General features: G+C 47.2%; 1 protein-coding gene across 2 annotated transcripts; it reads left to right on the forward strand.

Moving 5' to 3' along the window:
- The first annotated feature begins 3,239 nt into the window (after positions 1-3,239).
- On the forward strand, positions 3,240-16,892 carry TSPAN16 (tetraspanin 16). Of its 2 annotated transcripts, XM_037818642.1 has the most exons (7): positions 3,240-3,308; positions 4,591-4,788; positions 7,536-7,610; positions 9,080-9,187; positions 10,872-11,024; positions 12,907-12,990; positions 16,759-16,892. In XM_037818642.1, the coding sequence occupies exons 1-7, from the start codon at positions 3,240-3,242 to the stop codon at positions 16,804-16,806; spliced, it is 735 nt and encodes a 244-aa protein (XP_037674570.1). In that variant the 3' UTR covers positions 16,807-16,892. The 2 variants fall into 2 exon arrangements, with proteins under 2 accessions (XP_037674570.1, XP_037674571.1); XM_037818643.1 differs by lacking the exon at positions 7,536-7,610.
- Positions 16,893-18,023: the final 1,131 nt, after the last annotated feature.

Here is an 18,023-nt window from a genome sequence, read left to right on the forward strand (position 1 = left end):
TAAATTCCATTCTAGGGCCGTAAGCACGAATTGGGGCGCTTTCTGCAGAAAAATGTGAGCTTGTTGGCGGGATCTCTCTAAGCAGGAGTATGGGGGGGGGGTGTTGGTTCCCTGATACCCTCCCTGTGATATTAACACCCACATACATTTAATTTAAGATACCTTGATGTACCCCATTTTTTTGGAAACTGTGCTTTCAAAAAAGATCTCCTAAATATATAAGGAAGGAGTCAAAGCAGTGGAGAAATCAATTAGGGCCATCTCAACACACCCTAAAATCTAGTATTAGGAATATATCTGAGTATCTCCACCATGGTATTTAAATGTCCTCCTAAAAGTTATCACTTTTATGTATATATGTTATATTCTACAATTAAAAAAAAGTTCCTAGTAACCGAAGAAGTGAAAATTTTTTAAAAAAATGATTATTACTACTGAATCATTATTTAGATATTTCTTTTCAGTTTCTAGTGTATTAGAACAGCCAGAAGGAAATACCTGAAATTGTGGAACTGTAACCCATACTATACTTTGAAATTTGCTCTGTAACTACTTGTTACACTGTACTTTGAATTTTATCACTTTTCTGCATGTGTTATACTTCACAATAAAAAGTTTTTTAGAAAATGTAATGAGAGAAAAAAATAGGCTCCAATTCATTTTAGCACAGATAATTTTAAAATAAACTAAGAATAAATAAACTTCAAATATGTGAGATTGTGAACAAAAATATAAAACTTCAATGAAGGAAATTTTAAAAATTGAAATAAATGTAGAAATACATGTATCTGGAAGGTAAAATTCAACAGTATAATGATTCCAATTCTCCTTACTTGAATATATAAAATCTTTACAAAACCATCAAAACCACAGCTAGACTTCAAAAACAACTTAACAAGTCTATGATAAAAAATTTAGAAAAATAAAAAATAAAAAATCAAGAAAATAAAAATGGAAAATAAAAAAATGAAACAAAAAATAAATTAAAAAAATAAAAAATAAAAAATCAAGAAAAAAAAATGTCCTAATAGCGCCAGTGTAAGGGGAGCTTTTCACCATTTTCTAAAACCTTCGAGCCGTCGTGGCTGTAATGCACGGGTTTTCTGCGTTTTTTGCTACGTGGCTTGCAAATGTCACGTCCGAAGCCTGCACAATTCTGCATGGAGTTCGAGGAGGGGTGCTGGGGGCTCTTGGAGATGGGGTGTCTCTCCTTCGTTTCCTCATACTGGTGGGTTGTCTGGGTCCCGGGGTGCTCCCCTGCGCCCCTCTCCACGTCCGCCGCCGCACCCCCACGTCCGCAGCCCTCTTTGGCACCCCTCGCCACCGTCCGCTGCACCCCACTCTCCACTGTCTCTTCCCCTCATCTTCCTGCCCTCCCTTGGGCCCCTGATTTTCCCCTTCACTTTGCACCCGTTCTCCTGCCCTCCTTTCCATCCGCGTTTCCACCCTGCACCCCTCCTTTGTGCCCCCTCTTTTCCCCACCCTCCTTTGCACCCCCATTTTCCTGCCTTCCCTTGGGCCCACGTTTTCCCAGCCCTCCTCTGTGCTTCCCATCTTCTTGCTCTCCTTTGCACCCCACCATGAACCCCCATTTTCTCACCCTCGTTTGCACCCCCATTTTCAGGCCCTGGGTACCTGGTTCTGAGGCTCCTTTTCCAAACAACCTTTTAGAGAAATAAATGGAAGGATACGCTCCTGGGTGAGAGTGGGTGGTGGTCAGAGCATGAACTGTCAATCCTCCATCTTCCAAGAGGCAGATGATTGGACAAACAGTAACTAAACTAATTAAAATGCCAGCTACTTTCTCCCTCTGAGCCTGGGGGACTGGGAGGAGGACTGTCACAGCAGATCCGGTCCTACACACAGACACTCCCAGCCCAGGGCTGGCCTGGGAGGGGACGCGGCTGGGGTAATGTGGGCCCTGATGGGAGGGGTGAGCAAGGGGCATGGTGGGCTCTGCTGGCTCTGGGGGCCCCCTCCATGCCCACGGGAATCCCCCGATCCCTGCAGCCCTTTGGACCCCTTTTTGAGATGGTTGCGTGGTATAAATCCACGCTGCGGAAACCATGGAGTCAATAGCATCCTCATGGCCTGAAAGAGCTAAATGAGGCTGATTAGCTCCCCAGCTGTGGCAGGAAGACTTGGAGAGATTTCTCGAAAGATCAATTGCCCCGAGGATGCTACTGAGAACCGAAGTTATTTTGCCTGCATCCTCCATCCTTCCCTCTATCCATCAACCACAGATAAAATTAGTGTGAGACATTGAAATTTAGATATCAAAATAAAGTTTGCCCCTTGAGCCGGAATGCTCTATGAGTGAAAGGGAAAAGATTGTGTCCAGTGGGAAATTCAAGGGAAATGGTTCTGGGCAAACTAGTGTTGGGTAGGTCAGTAATATAAATAGGATCCACCGTGCATGGGGTTTTTGGCCTCTGTCATCAAGAAAGACCTAGTAGCTGATGGCAGGTGGTTCAGGGGCTCTGAATTTGGCCAGCTGGGGTGGAGTAAGGATCAGAAGGGAGAGGAAAGGGGGATCTCACAGGCTCTGACCCTCTTGTCACTCTTGGGGCTTCAAAGCCCAGCCTGGGCCCTGCCTCCTGTGTGGCCTCAGGTCAGTCCCTTGACCTCTCTGAGCCCTGTAAGAAGGATGGACCAAGAGAGCTGATGTGAGGGGTCAGGGCTTGGTGTGGGGTAGAGGGCCCACTGCTTATGGAGTCTCTTGGTTTATTCAGTCCCTGCCAGTTTCTCGAGGTTCTCCTGGGTGCCAGGCCCTGGGGGGCACAGCTGAGAGCAGGAAAGTCCAGACACCTGTCCCCTGGATCCCCCCATCCAGCGATGGATGCTGACCCCACAACTGGGCATTGCTGAACCCTCTGTCCCTGAGGTCTAGTGACGTACGGGAGGGCACCCTAGCTTTCTCTCCACCCCCAGCATGGCCTGCGTGGAGGATGAGAAGGGGGCAGTTTGGGGTGCCTGCTTTCCTTGCCCCCCTGTGCCTTGCTCCAGCATCAATTGTGATGTGACAAAGGCCGATGCCTGAGGTGGGGGCAGCTTTGGGCCCCTCCCTGGCTGAGCCCCAAGCAACCCAGGCAGAGAGGGGGGCAGAGCAAGCAGAGAAAGTCAGTTTCAGGGCTCCCCGTCCCACAACCCCAGACCTCTGCCATCTTGGGAAATGGTGGCCCGGAGTTTTAGGAAGATGCTGACTTAACCGTCTCCTGGGGTGCCCCGGTCTGACCAACATGGCTGAAGCGCACACTCCGTATTCTTCCTTGAAGAAACTGTTATTTTTCCTCAATGGACTCATGGCTGTAAGTATGTCATCACCCAGTCCCCGTGAACGGCATGGGCAGCCCTTCCTCCACGGCCTGCTTCTGCGAAGACGGAAACAAGTTGATCCAAATTCATTGGCATGTAGGAGCAATATGGGGCAGGCTGGCAAGAAGCAGGGCATGCCGGGAACGGGTGTCAACTTGGATGGACCCAGAGCTGGCGAGATAACGCTGAGACGAACGTCATCTCGGGGACCCCTGGTTGGTGGCAGCAGAGCTTGGCTCTAAGTCAAACCCTGCAGAAAACCAAATTACTGGGGAACAGTCAGAGGGAGGGTTAACTTTCTTGATCCTTTACCTTTGCAATACATTTTTTTTTCTTACTAAAAATAAATCATGTGTTGTTAAAGAGGTAATTGATTTAATTTTAGAACAGTTTGAGTAAAGGCTGTCAGGAAGGAGAAGAAAATTAAATCTCTCTCCCAATCCCCTCACCCGTAATATAACATTTTGATGGGAATTAAATGAGACGATGCATTTAAAGGATTTATCGCTGTCATAGAAGTCATCATCCTCATTGTTATATCCTTCCAGACTCTTCTATATGCCTTTTTGAAGCAGCAAAACAAACGTGGGATGCTACTGCTTTATAATCTGCTTTCTAAAATGTATTAAGGCGTTAAAAACATCTTTCCATGTCACTAAGCGTTCTCCTTCCACAGGAGTAAGCCAAATACGCCGTGCCTGGTTTTGTAAATAAAGTTTTATTGGGACGCAGAGCCATGTGCTTTCATGTATGCATTGTCTGTGGCTGCTTTAGGGCTATGAGGGCAGAACCAAGTAGTTTCAACAGAGAGGTTATGGCCCACAAAGCCGACAATATTTACTGTCTGGGGCTTTTCAGAAAAAAAATGCCAACCCCTATGATATACCATGATTTACTTACCCAATCTGTATTACAGTTTGCTTTGGTTATTTTCGTTCCTGGCACTGAGACGCACCCACAACTGTTTTCCTTAGGATGAATTTCTAGAAATGGAATTTCTGGGCGAAGGGTTTCACCTTAAAAGGTTAACCCTTTAAGGTTTTAAATCTGAATTGCAAAGCGTTCCCTCCCCACCCCTCCAAAAAAAAGTTTGTCGCTCACCAGCCATGCACGAGAATGTTTCACTACATCTGCACCAGCTCTGGGTGCTATCATTTTTTAACTACATTTGCTGATTTTATTGGCCTTTCTCCACCCCACCCCCAGCCCCAGCCTTCCAGAGAGTTCTATGTGTATGCAACTAATGGACGGTTTTCTCCTTTCTGACTTCTAAAGATGTCCGGCGGGCTTCTCGTTGGCCTGAGTGCCTGGGTCAAGTGCGGAGGGTCCCTCCTGACAAGGGTTTTTGGGTTGTCCTCTGTCTACCTTCTTCACATCAGCTACCTGTGTTTGGTGATGGGGTGCATCGTCATGCTGCTTGGCTTTGCGGGGTGGTACGGAGCTACGAAAGAAAGCAGAAGCGTTCTCTTTATTGTAAGTCTGGTCTGTGCAAAGAGCCCGGAAGTGCCCCCTTGCGTACAAACACTGCCCACTCACGTGTTGCAAACACCTTTGCCCAGAGTATCCTAGTTTCTCAGCTGCTGTGACAAACACCACACGATGGGTTGGCTTAATGACAGGAATTTGTCGGCTGGTGTTTCAGAGGCTCGAAGACTTGCTTCCTCCTGAGGATCGGTAGTGTTCTGGCTGGCAGCAGGCTTTGGGGTTCCTTGACTTCCCCATCATACGGCCAAATCCTCTCCTTTCTCTTCCGGGTTCCATTGACATCCGGCTTCCAGTTTCTCCTTGTGGCTTCCCCTTCCATGGCCAATTTCCTGGTTTGCTAATGCTGCCAGAATGCAAAACACCAGAAATGGATTGGCTTTTATAAAGGGAGTTTATTTGGTTACAAAGTTACAGTCTTAAGGCCATAAAGTATCCAAGGTAAGGAATCAGCAATTGGGTACCTTCACTGGAGGATGGCCGATGGTATCCGAAAAACCTCTGTTAGCTGGGAAGGCACGTGGCTGGTGTCTGCTCCAGAGTTCTGGTTTCAAAGTCACTTTCTCCCAGGACGTTCCTCTCTAAGGGTCTGCTTGCTCCTGGGTTGCGTTTTCCAAAATGTCTCTGTAAGCTGCAGCTCCTCCAAAATGTCACTCTTAGTTGCTGTCTTTTATATGGCTCCAGTGATTTAATTCAGACCCACCCCAAATGGGTGGGGTAACACCTCCGTGGAAATCATCCAATGAAAGTCTTGCCCACAGCTGATTGAGTCACATCTCCATGGAAACACTCAATCAATGGGTTCCAACCTAATCAACACTAATACGTCTCCCCCACCCCAAGATTGCATTAAAGAATATAGCTTTTTCTGGGGGACATAATATATACAAACTGGCACAGTCATATGGGATTAAGGCCCACCCTCACTCAGTTTGGGCACATCTTAAAGGATAATGACTTCTTCAAAGTTTCTATTTACAAATGAGTTCACACCCATAGAATGTGTCTTCTGTGGGGAAAATAAGAAATTAGTCAATCCCCAGTTCTGTGTTTAAGGTATTCGATGCCATCACTTGCATCCATTCTGTTCCTCTAGGCTGTGTCAAGATATATTCGTCTAGGATTTCTTCCCATAATTTCAAGTCTCACTCTCTCACTTTTTGCTCTGCAGCCTCCAGGAGTTTAATTGTGTGTGTGGTGTGAGGTAGGGGTCTAATTTGATTTTTCCCCCAATTGGGTGACGTATTGTCCCACTGGTCCTCCTCTGTCTACACCAGTTCCCATGTAGGCTTTGTCTGTCCTGAGCAAGCTGTTTGGATTCATGGGCACATTTGTCTGTTCCCCACTGCAAAACCTGACACCAGTCCCCAAAGCTGTCAAAAGGGATCCTTAGAATGTTGTTGGAGTAGATATCCCACTCCCGGCTTAATCGGTCTCCAGCATCTTTCATTTCCCTGCCTCCAATGCGCTGCTGCATAATTCCCCTTATTTCAATTTAGAGATTTCCAGGAGGTCATTATTTTAGTCATTTCCCATAGAAGATCTCGACCGTTAAAATCGCGCCTCCCCCAACTTCCTCCTCCATGAAGCTCCATCATCACTTATACTCTTTCTTAATCGCTTCGTTCGACAAATATTCAGTGAACAGGTCCGTTGCAGGCAATATTTTATTTTATCTTGGATATGAGGCAGACACTATTTCACCCATATTTTATTTACGTTTTTTTCACCACCCATATTTTAACATGGAGTAATCCGAGAGTCCTCTCGCTCACACCCCATGTTCAATCTGTTGGCAAATTCTATCGGTTTTATCCTCAGCATCTGTCCCTCCAAGGACTCCGAGATCTCACTCGGAAGTCAAAGTCTTTTGGATGGTGTTGGGAGCCATTGAGGGTTCTGGGCAGAGGAGGGACGTTTTCCTGGGTGCAGGTGTTCACAGGCGCCCCCTGCTGGCTGTGGGGGGAACAGACTGTGAAATTGAGCACGAGAGCCAGGAAGAGGCTACTGTACTCACCTGTACAGGTGGGAGACGATGGGGGCTGGACCACAGAGGGGGCGAGAAGTGGGCAGACTCTGGACGGATTCTGAAAATGGAGTCAACAGGATTTGCTGACGCCTGGATGTCCGTCCTCTGGTCGCCTCAATTCTCTCGTGTAAATCTCTTACGTGATTTACTCGTCAGAGTTTCCCACAATTAAGCCCTGATGGGTGTTGTCCCCTGTGAGCTGTGGGGACCCCGGGGTGTGTATCCACTGTGCTTTCCAGCTTTTCCATGTCAAAGTGGGATAAACCCAGCCCTAGACCAGCCTGGTGACTCAAAGCTTTTGCAAACCATAATAATAACAATTATTCAGCCACTCTGAATGGACTGAGATGGGGAGAGAAAAAGGGGAGCAGGGAGCTGTCTTTCCTTTGCACCCATGTGGCCTCGAGGGGCTCCAGGGAACCCACTGAGACCCCTTAAGCTGGCTCCACTCTCACACTGTGCAGACGGGGAAACTGAGGCCCAGAGAGGCCCATGTGTCTCAGTGATGTGGAACTCCATCTTGCTGCATTTCCCATTGTTTTCCACCGTGCATGTGGAATTTACCAGAAAAGTAAGCTTCAAATGTCATTTTCCCCCCTGGGACCCACAGAGGAGAGGCTGAGGTGGGCCTGGGGGTGGGGGGTGCTTGGCAGGGGCGGGCTTAGCAGGCTCCCAGCCCCCTCCCCGTGTCCCCCTCTGTGTCTTCCAGTGTTTCCTGCTCCTGGTTATCATTCTCCTTGTGGAAATCGTGGTGGCCACGGGAATCTTCGTCTTCTTCCCGATTGTAAGTACAGTACAGCTCTGCGTCTCCCTCTCAGCTTCAGAAATCGATGGACACCCCCGGACACCCATGAGGGGGTGGGGGGGATTGCTCTTGGGAAGGCCCGGAGGAACCCACTGGGTTAATTTAGACCTTTTCTCCTGTGCCCATTGTGGGCAGAGTGGGGGGTAAGCGTGTAAACGTTGAGGCTTTGAAACCTCTTCAACTTGGAGGGTCATTCAGCACATCCCATCGCCACAATGGAAGCACGGCCCTTCGGAGCCAACACTGCTGTCTCTGGGAATTCTCCCAGGATGTCTTGGCTCATGTGTGGGATGACATATATATACCGGGGTGTGCCTGGCAGCACTGTCAGGGCAAAAGATGGGGAGCAGCCTAGCAAGCCTCCCTGGGGGTTGGTGAAGCTATAATCAACCACGCCACGGAGTCCCATGAAACGGGAAACAAGGAAGGAGGGGCTCCCTGGGTACATGGTGGGACATTCTCCACCAGAAGCAGACCCTGGTTTATTTGGATTACGGATCCCCGGAAGGTTCCAGACAGGGATGAGCTGGCCGCATTTATATATAGGTTACCCCTGTGGGAAATTCTGACCCGATCCCACTGAGGAGCTCTGGGGTGCGGCATTACGTACGCACCCACTTCAAGGGTGAGGGATCTGGGGGTCTCGGCCCACCCACTCTGTCCCAGCAGTAATTGGTTGGGACGGTGGCCATGAGGTGAGCAGGCTGAGAGGCCACGGTGTGGAAACATCCAGAGCCACGGGCTTATGGTCAGACCACAGACAGCATCTGCTACTTTTTGTTACATGAGAACAGCAAGATACAGAATAACAAGAGTAGTAGAAAACGGAGAGAGATGATGAAAATAGACTTTGCTTTGACACACATAGAGTCTCTCTTTGGGGACACAGGAAACGGTGACGGTGGTTGCTGGGGAGCTGGGAGAAAAAGGTGGGAGGGTGGCTTTTTTATCGTCTCGCTTTCTGTGCTTTTTGCATTCCGAACCGTGGGACTGGATTATTTCTTCAAAGAAAAAAAAAAAATTTTTACACCTTTTATTTAAAAAATAGAAAATTAAATTTGCCCCTTATGGGCGGAGAGCGAATCAGTCACTGGAGACGCGATTCAATTACTTAATCGAGTTACAGCCAAATCGTGGGTGTAGCAGGCTTGTGGGAGCTTCCGAAGAGCAGATGATCAGAAAGCCGATGGCATTGGGTACAAGCAGATGTGTTTTTGGCTCGAGGCCCACAGTCTTCTCTGTGTGTCTCTCTTGGGGGCCGTGGGAGTCTGAGTTTGTCCTCCTCGAGCCCGGGCTCACAGGCTGAGGGGAGAAAAAGGAAGAGAACAGAAGCAAAGCTGCTACCTCCCAGATCTCTCCTCAAAAAATGCATCCCAAACGGGTCTCCTCCCCAAATGGGTCCCCAAATGTCATTTTGTGTGCTGACTGTGTCCTGTTCCATCTTTAAGGTTGAAGACATGGCCCGCGAGCACATCTTGGCGACACTGAGGAAGAATTACAGAGGTTACAACGAGCCGGGTGATTTTTCCACGGAGTGGAATTTGGTCATGGAAAAGGTGAGCCTTGCCTCCCGCAGGTGCTCACCTTGGGGTGGCTCCCGCACGTTCAGGTGTGAGGTGTGGAACGATGCTTTGTCTGCACCTTGGCTTTGGCGTTTCAAGCTCGAGAGTCCCATAGTCCTCCAACTAATATTTATTGAGCATCTATTATGTGCCAGACACTGGGAAGGGGCCACAGTGGCACCAAACGAAACCTTTGGCCCTTGGGTCGTGGACACATGAGTGGGGGAGGTGGACAAGAAACCAATAAGTAAGATTTGGTATCGGGGTGATAGTGCTCTGAAGACAAATGAGGCAGGGAGATAGGCAGAGAGAGGAAGGGTTTTGTTTACTTGCAAGTGCTATTTGTCACTTATTTTCAGCACCCAGCAGCTGCTCTTTCTTGGTCCTGCCTGGTGAGTGGTTGGGAATCCTGCAATGAGTTCTGGCCAATGAGCTTTGTGGTCCGGGCCAGATCATCTGTGCTGGTCCAGGCTCTTTCTTATTGCCATAGCCATAGGAACATTCCAGATGGTGGGCTGCTCTGACAACCTGGGTCCCTGGGTGACTTCGATGTAGTGTGAATGAGAGAGAAACCCCTGAGATTGAGGGGCTGTTTGTTACTGCCGCATAACTTAGCCCAGCCTGACTGATACAGGGGTTGTGGCTGATTTAGAAAAATGAGTCAGGGCCAGCCTTTCTGAGGTGGGGGTGTGTTCCGGTTTGCTAATGCTGCCATTATGCAAAGTAACAGAAGTGGATTAGCTTTTATAAAGGGGTTTTATTTGGTTACAAAGTTACAGTCTGAAGGCCACAAAGTGTCCCAGGTAAGGCATCAGCAATAGGGCACCTTCAGTGAAGGATGGCCAATGGCATCTGAAAACCTCTGTCAGCTGGGAAGGCACATGGCTGGCATCTGCTTGCCCCCAGGTTGTGTTTCAAGATGGCGTTTTCCAAAATGTCAGCATCTGGTGTCAACCATCTTCAAAATGTGTCTCTTGGCTGCAGCTTGCAGTGAGCTCCTTCTCTCTGAGCTTATATAGTGCTCCAGTGAACGAATCAAGGCGCATGCTGAATGGGTGGGGCCACGCCTCCATGGAAATTATCCAATCAGAGTTATCACCCACAGTTGGGTGGGTCACATCTCCATGGAAACACCCAATCAAAAGGTCCCACCCTAATCAAAAAGATTAATCAATCTGTCCCCACAAGATTGCATCAAAGTACATGGCTTTTTCTGGGGGACACAATTTGTACAAACCAGCACAGGGGCATTGGAACAGGGTCCTGCATGGTGGAAGGGAGGGGACCATTCAGGGAATTGAAGGAAGAGCATTCCAAAACGAGGGCACAGACTGTGCAAAGTCCCTGAGGCCCAAGCTTGAGGAGCAGCAAGTTGCCCAGTGAAGCTAGAGCTGAGTGAGTCAGGGGGACGGTGGGGGCAGAGGAGGGCAGGGAGGTGACGGTCACAGGTTTTCCAGGGCCTTGGGGCCACGGCGAGGGGCTCAGCTCTTACCCTGAGCAAGAAGGAAGCAATGGAAGGTTCTGAGCTGCCATGAGGTGGAATAAGGGAAGCAATTAGCACAGACCCTGGAATCTCGGGGTTGCTCACAAAACGGTATCCATGGTGACCAGCATTCTATTATTTTCATTATTTTATGGTTCGAAAGGGAGCTTTCAGCATTTGTTCTCTTCTCCACAGCTGAGGTGCTGTGGAGTGAATAACTACACAGATTTTTCTGGTTCTGCCTTCCAAACGACAACCGGTCACTCCTACCCCAGGAGCTGCTGTAAATCTGTCGGGACCACAGCCTGTGATGGCCTCAATGTCTCCAGTGAAATCATCCATCAGGAGGTAGCTCAAGATTTTCTCAGACGTCACCTCGAGGGCTGGTGACTTTTACAAAAAAATGGCATATGGGTGGGGGAACTCCCTCCCCCAGAAAAGGGGGTCAGGGGAGAGAGATAAATGAAGTCTCAGTGGACATTCAGCTCATTTTGACCACATGGCCTTGAGGAGTTTGAGCTGCCACGCCTGTGTTGCTGATGGGGAAACTGAGGCTCAGGACGGGGACGTGACTGGTTTAAGGTCCCATGACTTTGGCACAGCTGGGATTTGAATCTGGGTTGCCCTGACTCCATTGCCTGGGCCAAGCTTCCTGCCTTAAAGAGACCTTAAACAGCAGTGATGCTGACAAAAAATGATGGTGATAACGATAAAGACAACCACTTATCTCTCCTGGGGTGCCAGGTCCTGAGCCAGTACTTCACAAGAGTTGACAGGTTTCACCCTCGTTGCATCCCTAGAGATGGGGACTGTTCTCCCATTGCACAGATGAAGAAACTGAGGTTCAGAGAGGCCCCCAAGCCAGAAAGTGGTGGAGCTGGGTTTCAACCCTCCACCCCAGCTCCTCCTTAACTTCTGCTGCCAGTGAATGAAAACACAGATCTCTGAGGGAAGAAATATGAACCAGTCATTCATCTGTCCCTTTGACAGATACTGAATGGCTGGGCAAATCCCAGGCTGGGGCCTCACAGATGGACACGGAGCCACACACAACCTGTCCTGCCCTTGTGTGTCCGCACTCACCCCTCTTGCTCTCCCCTCTCCAGCCACAGTGGCCTCCTCACCGCTACACAGATACACCAGCCACATGCCTGCCTCAGGGCCTCTTGTACGGGCTGTTCCCTCTGCCTGGAACATTGTTCCCCCATATTGCTTCCTACCTCACCTCTTCCGAGTCTTACTCAAACGTCACTTCCTTGGTGAGGCTGTGCCTGATCCCACGATCTGCAAAAGGACCCCCTTCTCCGCACCATCATACTCCACCCCCTTACCCTGCTTCATTTGTCTTCTAAACACCTGTTGCCACCTGACAATGTTGTTCTTGTATTTGCTTATTACTGTTTTCCCCTCTCAAATGTTGGCTCCACAAGGGCACACCTAGGTCCCCAGTGTCCAGCTGAATTTCCAGCACACAGTAGGCACTTAATAAATAAGTAAACCCTAAGTAAAGAGGGAACTGAATAGTGTCAGCAGTGAACTCAAAAGGCAGCTGAAGATTCCAGAACTGAGAGATGCCAGGGGCCTAGAAGGAGCGGCTGAGTGACTTTGGGAAGGGAAGCCCAGATCCCACCACCTGGGGTGGCTGCTCCACCCACCCACTGTCTCTAGTCACCTAATCTCTCTGAGCCTCAGTTTCCTTACCTGTAAAATGGAGAACACTTTGTAGGGTTATAGTGAGAAATGAGTGAGAAAGTGCACATAAAGAGCAGAGAAGGTGCTGAACTACATCAGTTCTTCCATTCATATGTAAAGAGCACTCAGAAATAACTAACAGTTACTGAATGCTGGCTATGTATCAGGCCACTTCATGTAGCTTCTCTCTTGGCATCCTCACAAAAAAACTCATGAGGCAGTTCCAGTTGGTCCCACTTTACAGATGGGGAAATTGCGGCACAGAGAGGTATAGTGACTTCTCCGAGGTTGCACAGCTTGACTTCTGGCCATGCTCTTATCTACTACACTTGGAGGATGGGTGAAGGGGAATAAGGAGGCCAGGGAAGATGATGGGGGTGGGGGGAATCAAACAAGGATTCAAGGCCCTCATGGCTTTGTCCCCTTCTTGCCTGGACTTTGAGAGGCTTCTCGGTGGCCCTAGGGATGGGGGTTGACAGGATTCAGAGTCCACGAGCCCCTCACCCACACCTGACTGCTTTGATATTTGCATCCTCAGGGCTGTTTCCCCAAGCTCCTGAAAATCAGCAAGATCCAGAGCTTCGCCCTGAGTGGGGGCTCGCTGGGAGCAGCGGTGATGCAGGTGAGCCCCACCCCCTCTGGGGCACAATGAGCTCCTTTATTGAGCACCTACTGTGTGCTGGGCTCTGTTCCAGTCCCGGAGACCCAGAAGTGAGCAAGAGACCAAAATCCCCTGCTATGATGGAGCTGATGTTCTAGCAGGGAAGATGGATGGAATTTCAATTAGAAATTGGGGAGGGAGTGAAACAGAGGGAGGGGAAAGGGAAGGGAATCAGGGAGGGCTTCCCTGAGGAGGTGACACTGGAGCAGTGACCCAGGAGGTAAGGGAAGAGCCGGGAGAGTATAGGGGTGTGGGGACAGCTGGTGCAAAGGCCCTGCGGCAGGAACCAGCTGACATACTCAAGGTCCCCGTGGCTGGAGCAGGGTGAATGAGGACACCTGCGGAGAGGGTGACGGGAAGCTATTGGAAGCATTTTAGCATTTATTCTTCTCACTCCACAAACTTCATCAAACAGCCACTGTGCGTTCGGCACTGTTGTAGGCAGTGGGGATACCGCCGTCAGCAAAGCCAACAACACAAAATCCCCTGCCCTCGTGGAGCTGACGTTCTAATCAAAGGAGATGGGCAAAGAAGGCAGTTGTGAAAAAAAGGAAAATCTATTGCGGGATCAGCAGTAATGAGTGTTAAGGAGAAACATTTTTACACTGGGAAGAGGGAAGAGAAGGCAAGAGGGTGCTGGGGGCCTTGGCTCTGATTCAGGTGAGTATGAGCTGCCCAGTGGGAGACGAAGTACAAGATGGGCTTTTCGAGCTGTGGGTTCGGCCCTTTTATGACGTTAATGGTCATTAGCTTTCAAGGGATCCTTCCTGAGATGGGATCACAGGGGAGCAGTGGCTGAAAAGAGGTGGTGAGTTCTCCACGTCCCACAAGAGGACGTTTGACGATCACAGCCGAGGCCCAGAGAAGTTAAGGGTCACACAGCCAGGAAGCTGTGACGTCACCATCTTTTCTTTTTTTAATTCAACTTTTTATTTTGAAATAATTTCTAGCTTACAGGGCAGTTGCAAAAATAATACAAAAAGAACCAGAGAACTCCAACTCCCCCATGCCCCTAGATTTAACATTCTGCCACATTTGCCGTATGATTCTATCTATTCACCCATCCATCCATCTACCTATCTCTCTATCTGTCTAGCTAGCTATCAGTTTTCTAAATATTTGAGAGTAGGTTGTATACATCATGCTCCTTGAACACATAATACTTTGATGTATGTTTCCAAAGAACAAGAATATTCACTTACGTAACCACCTTAAGTTCAGTTTTCAAGTTCAAGATCATTAACAATAATATAAAGCTTTCAGTCTATCTTGTAATTTTTCCACAGCTCCTTCTTTGGAGCATTTTATTCTCCATTATTAGATCCAGTCCAGACTCAAGTATTGCATTTAATTGTCATTGTCTTTTTAGTTGTTCTCTTTTTTTTTCAGTTGTGGAAACATACATGCAACATAAACTTCCCCATCTCAAACATTCCCAAGCATAAACCACCTGTCTCTTTGTGCAGAAAATTGACAGGCTGATCCTAAAATTCTCATGAATGTGAGGGACCCCGAAGAGCAGTCTTGAAAAGAAAGGATGAAGTTGGAGAACTCACACTTCCAATTTCAAAACTCATTACAAAGCCACAATAATCAATACACTGTGACACTGTCATTAAGGATAGACATAGAGATCGATGGAATAGAATTCAAGTCCAGAAATAAATCCTTACATTTATGAGCAATTGATTTTTGACAAGGGTGCAAAGACAGTTTGATGGGGAAAGTACAGTCTTTTTAACCAGTGGTGCCCAGGACAAATGAATTTCCACTTGCAAAAGAATGAAGCTGGACCCCAACCTCATGCCATATGCAAAAATTAACTCAAAATGAATCATAGACCAAATGTGAAAGCTAAAATCTCTTGGAAGAAAACATAGGAATTAATCTTTGTGACCTTGGATTAGCCCTTGGTTTCTTAGATATGGCATCAACATCACAAGCAATAAATGAAAAAATATATATAGGTTAATGGGACTTCATCAAAACTTAAAACTGTGCTTCAAAGTGCACCATGAAAAAAGTGAAAAGGTGGCCTATGGGATGGGAGAAAATATTTGCAAATCATGTAACTATAAGGGTCTTGTATCCAGAACATATAAAGATCAATAATTAAAAGACAATTAAGTAATCTTAAAAATGTCACTGGATTTTAACAGACATTTTTCCAGAGAAAACATACAAATGGCCAGTAAGCAGATGAAAAGATGCTCAATGTCATTAGTCACTAGGGAAATGCAAATCAAAACACTTCACTAGGACTAGGACGGCTAAAGTAAAAAAAGAGATGCTAACAAGTGTTGGAGAAGATGTGGAGAATATTGGAACCTTCCTACATTGCTGGTGAGATTGCAAAGTGGTGCAGCCACTTTGGAGAACAGTTGGGCAGTTCCTCAAAATATTAAACATGGAGTTAGCATTGCAACCCGCAGTCTCTCTCCTGCGTATATTCAAGAGAATTAAAAACTATGTCCACCCCAAAACCTGTACATAAAGATTCACAACAGCTTAGGACTATTATTCCTAATAGTCAAAAAGTAGAACAACCCTAATGTCCATCAAATGATGAATATAGACAATGTGTTTGTCTATCCACTTGATGGAATAGTATACAGTCATAAAAAAGGAATGAAGTTCTGAGACAGGCTACAACATAGATGAACCTTGAAGATATTATGGTAAATGAAAGAAGCCGGTCACAAAAGGCCAGGTATTATATGATTTCATTATTTGAAATGTCCAGAATAGGCAAATCAATAGAAACAGAAAGTGGCTACCAGGCACTGAGAGGAGGAGGGAGTGAGGATGACAGCTAGTAGGTAGGGGTGGTGAAAATATTCTGAAATTAGATAGTAGTGATGGTTACACAACTCTGTGAATATACTAAAAGCTACTGAATTGTACAATTTGCAAAGATGAATTGTATGGTATGCCAATTACATATCAGTAAAGCTGTTATTTAAAAAAAATACCGATCTCCCTCAGTGCCCAAGATTTTCTAGTGCTTCCCCCATATTGTCAACACACTTTTTTCTGCAAATCACCACCAGCCAAGATGTGACTGAATCTCATCCACCTATGATTTGTATTTTAAAATGGATTTTTTTTTCATTTTCCAAAGTGATAACCTCGAATGTTCATTTGCAACTGTGCAACACCCTCCTCCCCATGGTCCATTGGAGAAGCTTTCCGGGTCTGCTTTGCAGAGAAGTGGGCTGAGTTAAGGAAACAAGGAGGGAGGTTAAAGCGCCCAGGGGCTACCAAAACTGGAAGCTTTTACTTCTCTGAGGCCCAAAGGATCTGGGAAGAGGGAAGGGAGAGCAAGAGCCAAGGAAGACAAGCCATCTGCCCACAGTTGTGGTCATGGAGCGTCAGACTGGGCAGAAGGGAGGGAGCCGGGAAGAGTTCCCCAACCTTTCTCTCCTCCCGCCCTCCCATCTCCTCCTGGACGTTCCCATTGGCCATTCCTAACAGGAAGCCACAGGGAAGGGGATTCTGGGAAATGGAGTCTGCAGGGGCCCCGGGGAGAGCATCAGGACAAGGTCTCCACTCTACCCACCGCTGAGGTTCACTGTGTCAACAGCTTGGCCCCCAAGGGACCTTCAGTTTCTGTAAAACCCTGTCCCTCACCTTTCTGGGACAGGATGCGCTGTCCAGCTTCTCCCAGTACCTCCGGCTTGACCCCAGTTGGAGGTTCCTAGAGTTGATGCAATGTATCTTCTGTTCTAGCTGCCAGGAATTCTCGCCACCCTACTGCTGTTCGCCAAGCTGGCCTGATGGCCATCCCGGCTGCTGTGGAACCTGCTCTCCTTTTGATTTCTCTGTGCCATCACTGCTCTCGGGGGAGAGGCTGACAATTAAAGATTCAGGAAACCCTTGTCCATCTTGACTCTTCTCTCCTTACTTGTATTTTTCACACTGGCTGGCCACATTTTTAGCTCCAAATACCAGGACGTGTTAACGTGACCTTCATTCTCACACTACTCTCCTGTTTTCTAAATCACTTGGTGAAAAATGTAAAACATTCGCAAAAGCCGAGAACATCCATCCAAAGAAACCCCCATAGACCCGTTATCCAGAATCAACAGTCACCAAGATTTGACCCTTTTTTTTTTTTTACTTTTTATTTTGAAATAATTTCAAACTTATGGGACAGTTACAAAAATAATACAAGCCCCATACAGAGAATTCCAACCTACCCCTATCCCCAACCCCCAGATATCCAGATCCACCAATTTGAACATTTTGCCACATTTGCCTTTTTCCCTTTCTCTCTCCTTTCTTTTCTTCCTTCCTTCCTTCCTTCCTTCCTTCCTTTCTTTCTTTCTCTCTTTCTTTTTCTTTTCTTTCTTCCTCCCTTCCTTCCTTCCTTTCTCTTTTTCTTTCCTTCCTTTTTTTCTCTCTCTTTTCTTTCCTTCCTTCTCTCTTTCTTTCTCTTTCTCTCTCTTTTCTTTCCTTCCTGTCTTTCTCTGTCTCCTTCCCCCCATCTATCTATCCATTTTCTATCCATTTTCCAAATGCTTACCTGTACAATGTGTACATCGTGCTCCTTGAACACTTAATCCTGCCACACACACTTCCTAAGAATAAGTATATTCACTTATGTAACCACCTTAAGTGCAGTTATCAAGTTCAAGAAAGTTAACATTGATATAAAGCTTATAGTATATTCCAATTTTTTTCATATGTCTCAATAATGTCCCTTTGAGCCTTTTCTCTTCCTTTCTTAGATCCTGTCCAGGGTCACGTATTGCATTGAATTGTCATTGTCTCTTTAGTTGCTCCTTTCTTTTGTAATTGTGGGAACATGTATACAATAAAAATTTTCCCATCTCAACCCTCCCAAACATACCGTTCAATGGCATTAATCATACTCACAATATCGTAGTAACCTCACCAACTTCCATTCCTAAAACTTTCCCATTTCCCAAACAGAAACCCTACACCCATTATGCATTGATTCCCCATTCCCCCTGCCCACCCCCCACCCTGGC

Source organism: Choloepus didactylus, chromosome 25 (assembly GCF_015220235.1).
Source record: "Choloepus didactylus isolate mChoDid1 chromosome 25, mChoDid1.pri, whole genome shotgun sequence".
Lineage (NCBI taxonomy): Eukaryota > Metazoa > Chordata > Mammalia > Pilosa > Megalonychidae > Choloepus > Choloepus didactylus.

What these genes read in the sequence shown, in the direction of transcription:
- TSPAN16 (XM_037818642.1), top strand. Translation starts at nt 3,240, where the DNA reads ATGGCTGAAGCGCACACTCCGTATTCTTCCTTGAAGAAACTGTTATTT. An exon ending in TCTTCGTCTTCTTCCCGATT is followed by an intron (nt 7,611 to 9,079) that starts GTAAGTACAGTA and finishes TCCATCTTTAAG; the next exon opens with GTTGAAGACATGGCCCGCGA. An exon ending in GGAATTTGGTCATGGAAAAG is followed by an intron (nt 9,188 to 10,871) that starts GTGAGCCTTGCC and finishes TCTTCTCCACAG; the next exon opens with CTGAGGTGCTGTGGAGTGAA.